The 17,571-nt window shown below is 35.3% G+C and overlaps 1 protein-coding gene across 1 annotated transcript in view; it reads right to left on the bottom strand.

Annotated features, from left to right (window-relative positions):
- The window catches only part of KIAA0825 (KIAA0825 ortholog), a 438,259-nt gene that overhangs the window by 370,734 nt on the left and 49,954 nt on the right, over window positions 1-17,571 (bottom strand). Inside the window, exons 6-9 of the mRNA XM_033179103.1 lie at window positions 10,053-10,147; window positions 6,211-6,438; window positions 4,404-4,669; window positions 2,896-3,046 (exon numbers count right to left, since the gene is read on the bottom strand). Of these exons, the coding sequence (XP_033034994.1) occupies window positions 2,896-3,046; window positions 4,404-4,669; window positions 6,211-6,438; window positions 10,053-10,147 (740 nt within the window). The remainder of the gene's footprint in view (window positions 1-2,895; window positions 3,047-4,403; window positions 4,670-6,210; window positions 6,439-10,052; window positions 10,148-17,571) is intronic.

Here is a 17,571-nt window from a genome sequence, read left to right as displayed (position 1 = left end):
AGAAAATAAAAATAACTTTAGGCACACAGATTTCTTCTCTTAAAAGTAAAAAAATACTCATTTTAAGACTTTTTAAACTACAAACTTCATGTTTACTTTAAAATATTTCAAATAGGTCTTTGTTCTAACAATTCTTTTTAAATTCATACAACTTCAATGTACGCAAGGGTTTTCATTAAACTAAATGTGATTCATTTATTTTTCTGACCTGTTTCCTTATTTGTTGTCATTTCAAAAGTATTCTGCGAGTAAACATCTGTTATTTTTGGAGACCCACTGTAATGTAAACACATGTGAGCTTTTATTTAGATTATATATCAGGAAACAAGCATCTGGGCTTTATTATAGAAGCCACTCAATATTATCTTTGAACAGACAATTCTTTATTCTTTGACTATTGGAAAACACAAGTTCCTAAAACTGAACAGATGTCAACTATCCTAAAAGCTTAATTTTAAATATGTAATCTGAACACCCACTGTGCCATCGTGACCAGCACCTCATCAGAGAGATACAGAACTCTGACTCTCTTAAGCTGACAGTTTGGAAAATGGAAATAATGTATCTAGATCTCACTTGCTATCACAAAACATGAGCAAATATTGCTGCATATCTTGTAAATTATTTTACTATTTCTTTACTATGCTCTGCACATGGCGATAGGTTCCCTTGAGATCTCTATCCTACCCTTCACCCCCAGTCAGGCAGATATCATCTTTTTCCCTCTCAAAGCAGGCCTGCCAAAAACATACCAATTCTGTTTCACAAATCAGTTGGAATAATGGGGAGAGCAGAAGAAAGGGGTGCAGTAAGCAAGATAAAACCATGTCAGGTATGCCAGTTGTCAAAACAGTTTAAAATCAGTGCTATTTTTAGAAGGTTCTTATTTTTGATACATAAAAAAGTATCACTTTATTTTTCTGAAAATAAATAACAACCACTAAGTCTGCAATTAAATTGTAACTACTGACCATGTAAATATATGGAAGCTACAGTACCATGTAATCACAGGGTAACTATCTCGTTATTTCTGTCTTTGAAGCTAAAGCCTTGTCATAAGATCTAAGAGCTGCATGTTACATGGTAATTTGTTGGTTTTTAAAATACTTGGTAACTGCAATAACAAGTTCTCAATGCATCCACTTATTTACACTGTACGACTCTTCTAGCTCCCAATTTGCATAAGAGGAAACATAATACCCCTATGTTGAACATATAGTGAGATGATACCTGTCCTTCATGTAAAACATCATATAAAATTGCTCATTAGTAGTATACTGACATATTGAAATAGTTTGAAATATGAGTAGGATTCATTTTCAACCACTCGGTTTACTTCAAGGCAAATAAGGAAAATATGATGCTGCCAGGAGAGGAGAAGACCAATACTTTCATTCTTATCTCAGGCTACCAGCTGCACCATACCACTTTCTCTTTCTCATTCTGCTTGCTGCTTCCATGACTGTTTGAAGTATGTCAGGTTTGGAAAACTCTATATGGATGCTCTTGCAAAGAGAAAAACTCTCTGGGAAGGGCCTCTGAATGAGAGATGAAATGGCCTTAGAAAAAGTGGAAAGTCCTTTAAGAGAGCTTCTTATTAGCCGCTCCTCTCTGTTGTAGTAACATTTATTATGATAATAACTCAGGCATAAATCAAACCACAGGAACCTTCAGTGCCTGCGAGGTGACAGGAGCGATTCTGTTGAATAAAACTCCACTCAGTTTTTCTCAATACTCTATAGTGATTAGGACAATCAAGAAAATGAAAGTCACAAACTTCAATCTAGAGGAAAGGGTAAAATGGAAAAGTTAATGAAACTGGGCATGGCTGTTGAATTTTTTTTAAACCCTGATTACCTTTTATTAAGATATTATAAATGTTTCACCCTGACCTGGAATGAACTTCGAGGAATTTCAAATATTGTGGTCTGTGCATAATCAATGAGATTTAGGTGAAGGGAAACTAATGAAGCTTGATGATGAATAATTTTAATTGATCCTGGGTTTGGTTGCACTGGGAATCATTAGGCTTCAATTTGGGATTTCAAAACATGGGCTAAATGAAAATAGGTAAGCTATAACTGATCAGATGGGTCCTTTTTTTTTTTTTTATTTTTATTTTGAGATAGAGTCTAGCTCTGTCACCCAGGCTGCAGTGCAGTGGCTGGATCTCAGCTCATTGCAACCTCCGCCTCCCAGGTTCAAGTCATTCTCCTGCCATAGCCTCCTGAGTAGCTGTAATTACAGACAGGCATGTATCACCACACCCAGCTAATATTTTGTGTTTTTACTAGAGATGGGGTTTCACCATGTTGGCCAGGCTGGTCTCAAACCCCTGACCTCAAGTGATCCGCCCGCCTCACCCTCCCAAAGTGCTGGGATTACAGGCGTGAGCACTGCACCCGGCCTCAGATGGGTCTTTAAGCATACTCATAAGAACATACAATGAGAAGGAAAAAAATAAGTACAAAGAATAAAGCTGCTTAATAAAAGGTATTTATCAAACACATATGGAAATGTATAACAAGAAAAAAATGCAAGGATATCCATAACTAACTGGTCCCTTTGGAAAAAATACAAGGTTGTAGCATTTTGGCATTGTTATCTCTTTGAGTTTTCATTGTATCCCATTATATTCCGACTATACGGCACAACATTGCAGCTCAGATTAAGTTATTTTTACTTTTAAGCAGAAGGAGAGTTCTGATGTCTAATTTATTTCAGGTTTTTAAAAACAGTGTTTTTCCTAAGTATGAATTCAATATTTTAAAAATATTATCCTAACAGTCTTCATGTATTAGTAATGCCAAGCTCATGTTTCTAATTAGCCAGAAAGCAGGTAGGCAGTAAAACATATTTGTGTAAAAAGGAGGGATAGTAAACTTAACTTCACACCTCATAAAAAGCTTTGTAGTCATCCCAGTGGTGGCTCTCAGCATCCTGTAAAATGCTTGTAGCACAAACTCTGACGCAGTAGTTCGTAACTTGAAACTGTAGAGTGTTGATGAATTCCTGATATCGTTGGACAGGCACCAGGAATATGGGTCTGTTCAGAGAGAATGATCAAAGAGACAGAGATTTAAGGCCTGTGCAGTAGGAGATAACAATCTCCAGTACTACAAATGGTTTTGATTATTAGATATCAATCATTCATTTCCTCTTAATGCTGAAGTCTGCGTCCACATTCACTTTCCAAAAAGAAAAAAAAAAAAAAAAAAAAAGCTGGTCTTTGTTTCGCAAGCCCTTTGAAAACGTACATCTGCTGTTCTACAAATATGCACTTCAACTTGAGACAAACTGTATTGCCAATACATCATTCAAAAATGAAAGTATTCTTTGTAAGCCTATTACTGGAGATCAGTGCGTTATTTCGGCATTAGGTTATTGTTATTACTAGAGAACAACATGCACTTGTCAGAACCAACTTTTATAAAGCATCAAATGTACCACAAACACAGTCTTTATTTTTAAAAATTGTAATTTTGTAGATATCAATTATCTCATAAACTGTTTTTTAAAATTCTACAGAAACATTAAATAAAATGATTTCTGGCACATTTTGTTTATAAATTCAAGCCTGAATCACAACATCTGACTACTTATGAGAATTAAAGAAATATCACAGTTATACCCTACATCAAGCCAAATTTATTCTACTTTTATCTTTAGCTATGAATATTACACTGCTTTCTTTCATAACTAATGGATTGCAAAGGCTGGATAAAGAATATAGAATAGATTCTTGGGGTCACACAGGACTGCTACGTCTACATATTTCTTTTGCAAGAAGCCATGTTATATCTAGACAGTGTAAGGGCAACAAGAGCGGCCATGTGATAATTAATGCCTGTGGTCATTTTTATCTCTATACAGAAAACATACTGTAGTTTTAGAGTACAAATACATGAAAATTAGACTGCCAGATGCTTCCTCTTCAAATATTGTACTTTATTACTCAATGGCTGTCCTGAAATATGTTTACATTGATCATTAGAATAGATTACAATGAATTTATTTTGTAAGTCCACTCCATGAGACAACAAGTTTATTTTTCCTTTTCAGTGTGGTCAGTATAATGCACCTTACAAAACGAAAGGGTGTGTTCATTCATGTAATAACAACATGCAGAAAATAGTTGCGCTGGGTTAGGGTGCAGAAAATGCATGGGTCTTTTGAGTGTGCCTTTAGAGAGAGTACCTTTCTTACTATCTATGTATCTAGTTTAATATCTCCCATGCTCCACCTTTTTGATACTTCCTAGTTAAGACAAATGAAAATAATTCACCATGTTAATTATTACTTTCTCTTTCTCAAATCTCATTACCAAAATTTCATTCCTGTGATATCCAAAGATTACACGTTTCTTCAAGCATGGCCATCAACTTAATTTAAACAACACTTACTTTTTAGTAATTTCCTTCATCAAATTATCATATCGCTTGAAATGCTGGAAGACATACACTGCCGTGGAGAGGTATGTGTGCAGGTTTTTCAGGGGTGCTTTGGAAGGAACCTCCTTGGCTCTCTCTTGCAGTCTCTGCAGGACAGCTGTTGCCACTTTACAACAGGCCTCCACCAAGTTTGCCCTAATTTCCGGAAAAGAATCATCTCTGCATGCCAGAGCCAGTGGAAGCATGGTGTCAAGTTTTTCCATGATGTCAGAACAAAACTAGGGAGAAATAAATGTGGCACTGAGTTATTTGTATTCTGACAGCACCAAGTAATTTATGGACAGTGGAGCCAAATTCCTAAATAATGAATTTGGCATCAAACATAAATATAATGATGCAGCTTTGTAACAATCAATTTCTCAGTTGTAGAAAGTTAAATGTTTTATGTCAAATAAGGAAATACCAAAACAATGCTTCTCTCTATATAACCTTCAGACCTTATGCTTACCAGACAGACATTATGAAAAACTCATGAACCAGCTATACATGACAATACTTTTATCTAGTTAGTAGTACTCAGAAAATATGTATCCTTGATATTAACGTTTGTATTATTTTTTAAACTTATTCTAATTTTCTTTTGCTAAATTGCCATAAAGGGTTTTTTTTTTTTAAATTAAATGCCACATATAAATGTCAGTGTAATTTAAATACTCTAGAATAATCAGAAACAGTCTCATGTAGCATCTTCATATTGGTAGGGTGTCAGCAACTTTTAGAAGTGATGAGTCTAGCCTTTCACTATTTATTATGTATCTTCTCTTTCTTAATGGCAGAAGGGAGGTGTGATGAATGGAAAAGTAAAGCCTGTCTCCACATGGGATCAGTCAACAGAGTTCCCTAGGGACTCTAGGGAATTCCTTGTTTTGGAGTCTTAGGGTGAAGTGGCAGAATAAGGAGGTCATCTTCAAAAATTCTTTTAAGAATATTACAATCTGCTGTGCATGGCGGCTCACGCCTGTAATCCCAGCACCTTGGGAGGCCCAGGCAGGCCGATCACAAGGTCAGGAGATAGAGACCATCCTGGCTAACATGGTGAAACCCCGTCTCTACTAAAAATACAAAAAAAATTAGCTGGGCGTGGTGGCGGGCACCTGTAGCCCCAGCTACTCGGGAGGCTGAGGCAGGAGAATGGTGTGAACCCGGGAGGCAGAGCTTGCAGTGAGCCTGGATTGCACCACTGCACTCCAGCCTGGGCGGCAGAGCGAGACTCTGTCTCAAAAAAAAAAAAAAAGGAATATCCCAATCATAGGTTGCTGAACTCATTCTGGACTTAAGGCCAAGTGACTGTATTTACCTCCTATTTTCTCAGTATGTTCTGTGACTTTCAAAGCACATATGGAGATGTAAGATTGATACTGATGAGATGAAAAGCTCATTAAGGTGTTAACGAAGATTTTTTTAAGTGCCCAAAGCTAGAAAAGACAGCACTTCCTTCAACCTCCTAAATTTTCCTGGAGTCATTCAAATGTATAATCAAGACAGGTGGTTTTCCCAGGGTTTCCCAGCTCCCCATGAAGTCACAGAGGCCCCTTTTTGGTTGCCTTAGATTCATGGAGCAACAAGTTAGCATCAGGTATAAGTCCTTTTAGGCAGCAGTGGCCCATGGATACCACTGAAGAAAACTGGTACTGGGTCAAGTACCAAGTATTTGCCAAGGGACTCCACCATTTGATCTACATGTTCTTTTTGCAATGCTTTATACTAAAATAAATCCCATCATGTCAGTCATCAGTTTGAAAGGATTTCATATACTTGCTTTTCCAATTTTCTTTGGTTGTTCACCCTCAGGAAACATATGGCTGTCTTGCCAAACTTGCTGGACATTTACAAGGTTCATAGCATAGCTCACAGCTGAAGACCTTTCATTCTGTTCCTGTTGGAGAATTTTTGTGGAAAAACCTTCAATTTCAGTTACTATGCAGTGCGCCATGGGAAGAGACACTTCTTTAAATGCACTTCTCCAGCCAAAATCTAGTAAGGTAGCCTGAAATATAAATGTATATGAAGTCACGTTAATCGTAACTCAGCAACAAATGTTTCTATTGTTATAGATATAAAATTATTACTTTCATTCAACATGTTGAATGTATTCTTTGATATACTGTAAAAGCCATTCTTACAACATAAAAAATATTACCTAGTGAATAAAGCAATATACAAAAACATGTGCATTCTTTACACACAGTAATATACTGACATTTCATTTTAATTCATCAGTAGATTTAATAAAAAACTTTTTAAAAAATTTAATCTCTTAAATATAGTTCAATAAAGCCATCTTTACAAGAACAGAAAGATACAGTTACTATTTATCACATAAAACAACCTTTAAATTCAATATATTTAATAAAGTCTAAATTAGATTTTTATAGTCTTTTTTATAGTTTATTGTTAACCAGTATTGCAACATAAGACAGCATTTAATATTCAGCCTTTTATTTCTTTTTCACTCATAGAACTCCAGACAAGCCAAAAAATAGCAATAAGAAATAAAGTTTTCAGAGAAAACACAGCACTGCACTTTCTAGATTTTTACTTGCTTAGAATTTTAGTCTCTCCAGCTGCAAAGTCATAAGCAGCACTACTTTTGTTCCAAGAATGAAGAATTAAAAGAATCTGCACTGTTCTGTTGTGCTGGTGGGGGGTACTTGGAAGGGAGTAGAAGCGGTTGAGGTACAGTTGAGGGGTTGATGTTTCCTTTTTTGCTTTGGTTTATGACTCATAAGGCAATATATTTATGAATGTATATTTCCTCCAGATCTCCTAACATTCTCTAAAGTTCAAAAGCATTATGGGTAGTAGGCTGAACCTATGCTTAAAATTAAACTTTCCCTATTTTAATGTAACTTTGTTTATAGTAACGTGCCACCTACTCCAACTTCAGAAAACCCTGAGCTCCATGTCCCTGACTGAATCACTTATTTTTCTTGATCTCAGGGGTTTTTTTGGTAGAAAAACAAGAGAGTCAAATTGTATGATTTCTATGGTCCCTTTTATTTTAAAATTACCGAAATTATGATCATAAGCCTAATTTTCTTATATGTACAAACCATTCAGCAATAATTTTTTCTTACACATACTGTACAAAGTAACAAAGGTGATTCCTTTTTTAGAGCTAAAACTATATGATTCCATGACTCTAATCAGAAACATGGCTCTTGTTCTCATTACACTCATAACTGAATTGTAACGGAACTTTCTGAAGATTATTTGGATCTCAAGCATCAGAGGGCCTAAAACACATCTCTCTTATCTTATATTTGCATAAAATTCATCAAAAAATGGGCCGGATATGGTGGCTTATGCCAGTAACCCCAGCACTTTGGGAGGCTGAGGCAAGCAGATCACTTGAGGTCAGGAGATGGAGACCATCCTAGCTAACACGGTGAAACCCCGTCTCTACTAAAAATACAAAAATTAGCCAGGCGTGGTGGTGGGTGCCTGTAGTCCCAGCTACTTGGGAGGCTGAGATAGGAGAAGCGCTGGAACCTGGGAGGCGGAGGTTAAAGTGAGCCAAGATCATGCCACTGCACTCCAGCCTGGGCGACACAGTGAGACTCCATCTCAAAAAAAAAAAAAAAAAAAAAATTTCATCAAAAATTGAATCTACTCAACTGATATAATCTTCTTTCTTATAAGAGAACTTGGAAGTGGCATAGGTATAGCCCTGTGCTATAACAGTAATTCCTTGGGACACATTTATGAAAAAAATGTAAAAATAAAACTACCTCCATGAAAATTCAAACAAAAAATTTCTGATTTTTGTTTTCCCCATTAGGGCATGTCTATTTACTAAAGTCATTCATTTATTCATTCAAGCAAATATGTCCTGGTGGAAATGTCATTAATTGCTATGGCTGCACTGAATTTTTAAAAAGTTTTTGTGCAGTAAAAGTTACCTTTGCCTATGATAATGTATATGTAATTACAATATGTTGGCCTATCTGAATTCTCTTTTCAAAATATAGAAAAACAAGTACATTAACAGCTGCTCTTAAAAAGAAAACTGAAGGCCAGGCATGATGGCTCATGACTATAATCCCAGCACTTTGAGAGGCCGAGGCAGGCACATCACCTGAGGTCAGGAGTTCGAGACCAACCTGGCCAACATGATGAAACCTTATCTCTACTGAAAATATAAAAAATTAGCTGGGCATTGTTGTGGGCGCCTGTAATCCCAGCTACTTGGGAGGGTGAGACAAGAGAATCGCTTGAACTCGGGAGGCAGAGATTGCAGTGAGCCAAGATTGCGCCACTTCACTCCAGCATGGGTGACAGAATGATACTATGTCTCAAAAAGAAAAAAAAACAAAAAGAAAACTGAAAACCTTTCCTTATGCAAACCTCCAGTAGTTTATTTGTTCTTATGAAATATAGTTTGCTTACTTCTACTGTTCTCATCTAATATTTGGTATCATACATATTCCACTTAGACTAGAGAACACTTACTAGTTGTTCCAAGAAAAAAGAGAATCACATGGTTTTCTCTTCTATGCAAAAAGTAGATAATCTGTTGAATCTCTATTTCTATTATTTACTGCTCATTTTTTAGTACTGATTTTGATTTTTGGTTAAAGTATAATATATAACTTAGGATTTTTCCAATTATTTCTCTTGCTTTAAGGCCAAAACTGTTAAAACTATATGTTGTTTTATCTCTTTAAATATTTACCTAGTGTATCAGTCAGGGTCAATTTGAAAAACAGAAACCACTCAAGATTTTTCAAAAGGAAGAATTTTAATGTAGGGTTTTGGTTACCTACATGATGGAAGATTTGAGAAGTCAAACATAGACTGTGAAGCAGGCCAGACATTAATAGAGCAGGAGGCCACAACCACCCCAGGGCTGGAGGAATGAAGACAAGGGACTAAGTTATGGGAGAGTAGCTCCTGGCTACCAGTCGAAGCTAAAGCCCAAGCAGACCTGCCAGGTGGAACTGAAGTCATGCAGGGCAGGCTGCATGGTAGGAGCAGGGCTCACGGTGGATATAAAGGTGTCACAGCCATTATTAGAGATGCTCCTTAAGACAGAGAGAGGAGAAGAAACGCTCTGGTTTCTCTGCAACTCCTACCCTCCATCAACGCCTTCCATGAGGTCTTCTATCAATGCCTTTAATTGACTAACCCATCCCAGAATCTGAAAGCAAAGGGGCCTGGAATGTGTAATTCTCTGCAATCTAGAGCAGAGCAAAGAAAACAGGTTTTGGGAACAAACAATCACAGGATGGGGATCATAAATATGAGGCCAGTTCAGATGATTGTTTCCTTTTCCTTTTTAATCTCCACTTGCTCACGTTTCAACAATTATCTATAGCCCACATCCCCTAAGTGCAGACCCTGAGTCAGGATAAGAACAAAAGATCTCTTGACTTCCATCTCTCTATTCCTCCCATGGAATAGATTTTATAAGAAGACAGTATCCCCACTAAATTGAATTTTCATCAAAAACTTACAAGCCAATTTTCAATCCAAAATTGAAAAATTATTTTTTTGTAGCAAAGGGTAAAACTCAAGACATTTTGCTTCATAATGGATTCACAGGCATCTGATGATGATCTTATATGTGAATTATAAAACACTTTTTTTTCCTTCACTTACCTCTTTTCCTGGTAGCAATTGCTCTGAAGGAATATTGGTTTCGTTTGCTCTAGGTTTTTCTATTACAAGTTCTCTATTGGATTTCTCCAACATTCCTAAGCAATAGAAAAGAAAACAAACACACTAATATATATTGTTTAAAAGGCATATTAGATGTGATTTATAAATTCAGGTAAATATTAACTATGTAGAAAAGCTCTATCCACAGTACATACATACATACACACATCCACAAATAACAATATATAGAGAATACAGTCAAAAAGATGCAGGCTGATGTCACCATTACAATAATGATATAATCAAGATAGATAGAGTCCTTTTCCATATACAACTTGATGAAATCTACATCCCAATTACATTCATGTTTGATGTGCATAGACATACAATCTTCAAAATAAAGATTTTTGTCATTAATTTATTTTCATGTTGATAATGTAAGAGGACAAAATAAATATTTTTCCTTGTTCATTTAAAAAGTTAATTCTAAAATACTACATTTTAAAACTGTTGGTATTTCCTAGCATGTTAACGTCAAAGAAAGAAGAAAAATACATAGATAAACATCAGCATAACAAGAAAAATTATACCCTTAAGCATATCAATGATTCATTTAAAAAACACAAACTCTGAGACAGGCATAAAATAATCCCTAGCGAGGCAGAGCTTGCAGTGAGCTGAGATCCGGCCACTGCACCCCAGCCTGGGCGACAGAGCGAGACTCCATCTCAAAAAAAAAAAAAAAAATCCCTAGCTCCAAAAACGGAAATATTTCCACAACTTTTGTTTTTTACAATTAAGAAACTCTTTTTTTTACAATTAAGAAACTCTTTTCCATGGGGAAAATCCTTGATCTATAAAAATGTAATAAATAACTACTCCAAAAATAAATCTTTCTACTTTTGCATTAAGATTAGATTAATGATAATTTGATTCAATATGAATAATTTAATGTTTACCCTTTTTTTTGGCTTAGACATGGTATATGATGATGAATTCTGTGTTATGATCTAACTTTTCTTTTTTTCCCCACGATTTACCAAGAATCAATTTCTTTATGCCTGGGCAAAGCAAATTTCAAAATCTAACTGACTTTATCAGTAGGGACTTTGACCAATAGAGTCATCTAGTAGATGCATGTTTTCTTTTCCTAAATGTGGTTCTATGAACTTAATTGTCATTGATTTCTAAGGAGCACAATTGATGAAATAAAAGCATTTTGTTCTGATGTTAATTTCAACCATCTTGTGCATAAAGTATATTAAAGGTAAAAATTCCATTTGGTTGGCAATAACATCATTATTTTGGGAAATTTTATCAGAGTTTATATATTCTGAGGAAAAGTTTTCATCAACTCTGGTATTTCTTAATCATCTTTGGATTCATGAACACTCTTAGAACATGATTAAAGTGACAGAACACTGCATACAAAAATGCATAATATGACTGTATGGCAGGCACATGTGCATCACACACACACACACACACACACACACACACACACACTACTGGGGATTCCCAGGCCCTCTTGTAAATCTCATTAATTAATCCAATGGGCCCATGGACTGCTGTTTAAGAATCCTGTTCCATTTCTCAAGACACATCACAACATAGAGAAGGTTTTAGACTCAAACAGTGTTATACCATTTAACTTAAAATGCTTTTTTATGGCTTGCATTTTATGATGTATTTTCAAAAAGACGGTGTTACAAATAAGGATCACTTCTAATTGAAATAAAATCCGATTAGTCAAAAAATTTTAAATAAAGAAAAATGCAACTATAAGCCCATTAAAAGAAAATATGGATTTTTTTTTAAAAGATCCACATAGAGAAGACCTTTCAGGACACAAAATGCAGAAGCCATAAAGTAAGTCTGCACAACAAAAATACCATCAACTGTCAAAGTAGATATGACAAGCTGATTTGCCAATCTTTCTCAAAATGTCCACTTTCTGAAAATTAAGTTTATTTTTTAGCGAAGTTTTCAGTTCACAAAAAAATTGAGCAGAAAGTACAGAAAGTTCTCATATACTTCCTCCCTGCCCTCAGTTTCCTCTACTGTTAACATCTTGCAGTATATGGTATATTTGTGATAGCTGATGAACAAATGTAAAAATATTATTAACTAAGTCTACAGTTTACATTACAGTTCACTCTTTGTGTTGTGCAATTCTATGGGTTTTGCCAAATGTATAATGTCATGTATCCCCCATTACTCTGTCACACAGAATAGTTTCCATGCTTTAAAAATCCCCTTTTGCACCATTTATCCATCCCTCCTCCCCATACCCTCACCCTGGTACCTACTAATCTGCTTACTGTCTTTATAGTTTTGCCTTTTTCATAATGTGATATAGTTGGAATCATACAGTATGTAGCCTTTTCACATTGGCTTCTTTTGCTTAGTGATATGCTTTTAAGGTTCCTCCATGTCTTTTCATGGCTTAACATCTCATTTCTTTTTATCGATGAATAGTATTTCATTGTATTGATGTACCACAGTTTGTTTATACATTCACCTAGTGAAGAACATTTTAGCTGCTTCCAAGTTTTGGCAGTTAGGAATAAAGCTGCTATAAACATTCCTGTGCAGGTTTTTATACGGACGTAAGTTTTCAACTCATTTGGATAAATCCCTACGAGTGCAATTGCTGGATTGTACGGTAAAACTATGTTTAGCTTTGTAAGATACCGCCAAATTGTCTTCCAAAGAGCCTGTACCATTTTGCATTCCCAACAGCAATGAATGAGAGTTGTTCTGCATCCTTGCCAGAATTTGTTGTTGTATGTGTTTTGGATTTTAGCCATTCTAATAGGTGTGTAGTGTCGTCTTGTTTTAATTTGCATTTTCCTAATGACATGATGTTGAGCATCTTTTCATATGCTTATTTGCCATCCATATATCCTCTTTGTTGAGGTGTCTGTTCAGATCTTTTATGAATTATTAAATTGGGTTGTTTGTTTTCTTGTTGAATTTTAAGAGTTCTTTGTATACTTTGGATACAAGTTCTTTATCATATATGTGTTTTGCAAATAGTTTTTTCTTAGTTCATGGCTTATCTTTTCATCCTCTTTATGATCATGCCTATTTATTTAGCAATTCTACTTTTGAAATTTACCATCCAGATATAGTTGTGTACATATAAGAAATAGTTAAGGAAATTTGCCATATCATGTTTTGTGGTAGCAAATGAAGAGAGAAAAAAATCCTAACTGTCCATCAATGAATAACTGGTTAAATTATGCACCAATGGAAAACTATTCCTCTAGTAGAACTAACGAGGTGTTTCTACATTTTCTAAATTGTTATAAAAGAGTACATTTACATAGTATGATAAGATTTTGAGTTATTTTTAACATGGAGATATATATGAAGTAGTTACTCTTTCATCCCATTCAAAAGTTCTCAGTTTTTTAAAAAAGAAAAAATAATAAAGATCAAGTTGTTAATGACAAGAAGGGACAACAGTTGGATTCTTAATGTCACTTTACTTTTCTATAGATAGCTCATTTAAAAGGTATCTACTCTGGAAAAATAATACTAGACTGAAATATAAGCTTTGCAGATCTGTTTCTGGAAGTAACTGTCTGCTATTGTGTAGCTAGAGTTTAAGACTTACAGAAAAAGTTAATTATCTTGTTTTTATCATTTCACTTCCAAATACATTATGTTTATTCACTCAAAGTAATGTGCTCAGATGTTTATACAAACCATCTGCCTATATTCAAGATGACTAAGGAAAAAAAGAAACTTTCCAGACTTCTCTTGCTGGTGAGCAATTCTATAGTAAGATATAGAAAATGAATTATCAAGCAATTATGATAGCCTTTAAAATATAATCCCCCTGCCCCAAATTAAAATGGTTTAAAAAAAACTTAATTCTGTACAGGGAAGCAAAAGTTATCATCTTTAGGTAGGATTACTAACATGGGATCTACACTAATATGACATCTTCTGGATTTAACAAATTGTGGCATTCTTGCATTTGTTTGGAATTCAAAATGGTCAATTCTGAAATTTGGCAATGTAAAACTCTATGAACTCTAAACATTTGATGAATTGTTTAATATATTTTAAAAATGTATTTAAAATCTATACACATTATCATTGTCTAGAGAAGGTAGCCCACTTTCGGCTCATCACTGTAAAATATAGTTATTTGCATGCAGTCAATACTGGTTTCTTTAAAAGCATGCCTAGATTAAGAACCTCAGAAGAGTGCAGAGGGTCACAAGAATGCCAGCTGCTCAACAGCTTCCCCTACAGAGTTCTCTGTGGTTCATTTTATACTTCTGGTTAGTTTCTACACTGCCGCTTTCTTTCACAGAGAGTAGAGGTTGGCAGTACTTCCCTGTGACATCCACTTTCACACCCAAATTGGTCTTCATAGGTTCCCATTGTGTGCACTACAAAGCAACTTGCCTTGTTGGCAGCTCTAAGTGGGAACTACAAGTCTTTCTTTTCTTCACTGTTCTTTTTCTGGCTCACAAGCAACCTCCCACCAAAAGCTGAATCTGTAGAAGAGACTACATCCAAGAGATAATACCATGAAAAAGTATGAAGAGAAACCCAGGTGGCCACCTTGCAAATTTCCAATGTGGAAGCCTTCGACCTCTCTGCCCAAGAAACAGCTAAAGTCCTAGTGTAATGAGCTTTACAAACCCTAGGAGCCTCTTTACCTTAACTACATACGCCTCCCTAATACAATCCCTTAACCATCTAGCTAAGGAACTCTTAGAAGCCATTTGACCCCTCTTAAGACCCCCTAAGAGTACAAACAATCTTTCAGAAGATCTGAAATCTTTGATTCTTCTGAGACAAACCCTAAGTGTTCTTCTTACATCCAATTGAAGCAGCCATTGCTCTTTGTCATTGCTGGGGCTAAAGAAAAATGAGGGCCAAGAAACCTCCTGGTTTAGATAAATCTCAGATGCCACCTTTGGAAAAATTGAGGAATTGCCCAAAGAACAACTTTATTCCACAGAAGCATTAGAAATGCGCCATAAATCAAATCCACGGGCACTCCATAAGATATCATCACCTAATACAGTAAGGCACTACAGCAGTCAAATAATGTCCTATCAGTTTTTGAAGTGACAAAAATAGAAAACCATCAAATCATGACCAAACAAAAGCAAATAATGACAAAATATCTTTTCTTTCTCAGAAAATATTTATTGTATCTCTACAAAATCTCTTTTCTACAATCAAATTACTGAGAGAACAGCCAATTTGGCTAAGTCTACAATATAATAGTAAACATCAAAGTAAAAAGTAAAATATTTGGTTAATCATTTTTATATTTTCTCTATGTGATGTTAAGTGTCTGGACATTTTTTTTAAGTCTGCACAATGAAAAAAAAAACTCACTTTTCATCCGTTCATATGTTTGGGTTACATAGACATCATAGGCAACTCTTTCCAAGATCTTTATTAGCAAAAGACGTTCCAATCAAAATAAACACACAGGAAACCAAATGACTTCCGCTCTTTTTTCCCCTCTATTCTCTTCCTCACAAGATTTCTAAGCAAAACTATTGGGAAATACCCAATAGTTAAGATATAGTTGGCTTCCTTAATCATCCATTTCAAGGAGTCTTTTCCTTCCTGATTTAAGAAACCAATGCTTTTGATAAGAATTGATTAACTTGGATACACTGAATAAAACATTTAAGATTTTTCTTGACAATTTCCCTCAAGATCATTCTTCTCAGGAATCCATTCACATAAAGCTGTGTCAGATTAAATCAATCTTGGCTTTGCGACCAAAAAAATATGAATTTCAACAAAGAAGACTACATATATCACAAAGAGACGCTCTAGTACTTAGACACTTCTTATACTTGCCCCTTGAAATTCCTTCTACATCCTGTGTTTGATAATCCACAAATGTGTTCACATAGTCCACTATTATTAACACGATATTGAAGTTGCTTTTATCTGCCTTACTGCTTATAAGATGACATATTTACAACAGTATATTGTGACAAATTACATATTTGCTCTGTTGACTTTATTCAAGAATGGTAACCATTGCTCTCAAACATCCAGCATTTGCAAGTCTCCACATTGCCTGGTATTAATCTAATGGAGTTGAATCACCGTTTTCAAAATTGTTCTTCTTTTCTCTAAAATCAGCATGCTAAATCTGTGCTTCAATTCTTGGCCATTTCAGTGTTATATCTTTATAATACCTCCTAACACAATTCTAATTTTGAATTTATGCTGACTTTAAGAAGAATAAAGTTCACAAAACTGACTTAATTCCCAAGGGTCTAATCTAGGACTAATACGAGATGATTCAAAATGGGTAGAAGCCTAGATGTTTTGAAGTTCATTCTGTTTCTTGATCCATACCTCAGGAAAGATCTGTTAGAGATATAGATGACGGATGATAAATCTTAGCCAGGCATAGTGGATGAGTACCAACTCCAATGTCAACTGTTCCAGGAACCAATATGTTAATCAATAATGAGGATATCATATTTCTCTATTCAGATCTCTGTTTGACCTCACAGTCAAACTCTATCTAAAAGATGTTTTAAGGGTCACATTCTCTCCTAATGAAATCTACTTTTTTATTCTCTATTTTAATTAATGCTCATATTTTCTGACTTGTATTTTTATTATTTTCCCCTTGTTTTTTTTTTTTTTGCGGGGGGGGGGTTGGCTTCAGAAATCTATAGTCCATCTTTATTTTTTCTTCAAATTATCTCCAACTTTGAAAAACTAATCTGTTATTTATTTATTTATTTATTTATTTAGACGGAGTCTCGCTCTGTTGCCCGGGCTGGAGTGCAGTGGCCGGATCTCAGCTCACTGCAAGCTCCGCCTCCTGGGTTTACGCCATTCTCCTGCCTCAGCCTCCCGAGTAGCTGGGACTACAGGCGCCTGCCACCTCGCCCGGCTAGTTTTTTGTATTTTTTAGTAGAGACGGGGTTTCACCATGTTAGCCAGGATGGTCTCGATCTCCTGAGCTCGTGATCCGCCCGTCTCGGCCTCCCAAAGTGCTGGGATTACAGGCTTGAGCCACCGCACCCGGCCTGTTATTTATTTTACAATATAACAGTGTTACCTAAATTTCACCCGAAACAAAGAAGGCCGGTAAACTATGCTTAATGTAAAACAAAATTTCCAACCCTATAACTTTTCTGACATTATTTACATGGGCAAAGTAAGTAAAGGAATACAAGAGTAAATATGTTGAGTGAAAATAATTTTACCAAGAGATCGGTTTTGGGTATTAAATTTTTCAGACTAATTGTTAATCACTTGCTTCCTTCACTTTTTTTTTTGCAGATGCAGCAAATATATATATTTACACTCCTTAGAATGGCATATGGCATCATGTAAAGGAGAACTTTGTATATTTCATTCTGAGGAAAATGAAAATTTTTATAAATATAGATATGATAACAGAGAAGCCACCTCAACCATTATGCCTTTGAATTTTACCTTTAATGTTAATATTATTCGGTACACATGGCATGGCTTCTTTCAAAGGGATTTCTGTTAA

This window comes from Trachypithecus francoisi, unplaced genomic scaffold (genome assembly GCF_009764315.1).
Source record: "Trachypithecus francoisi isolate TF-2019V2 unplaced genomic scaffold, Tfra_2.0 Lachesis_group2, whole genome shotgun sequence".
Lineage (NCBI taxonomy): Eukaryota > Metazoa > Chordata > Mammalia > Primates > Cercopithecidae > Trachypithecus > Trachypithecus francoisi.
The sequence above is the reverse complement of the archived record's forward strand: the minus strand, read 5'-3'. Positions and strand labels throughout refer to the sequence as shown.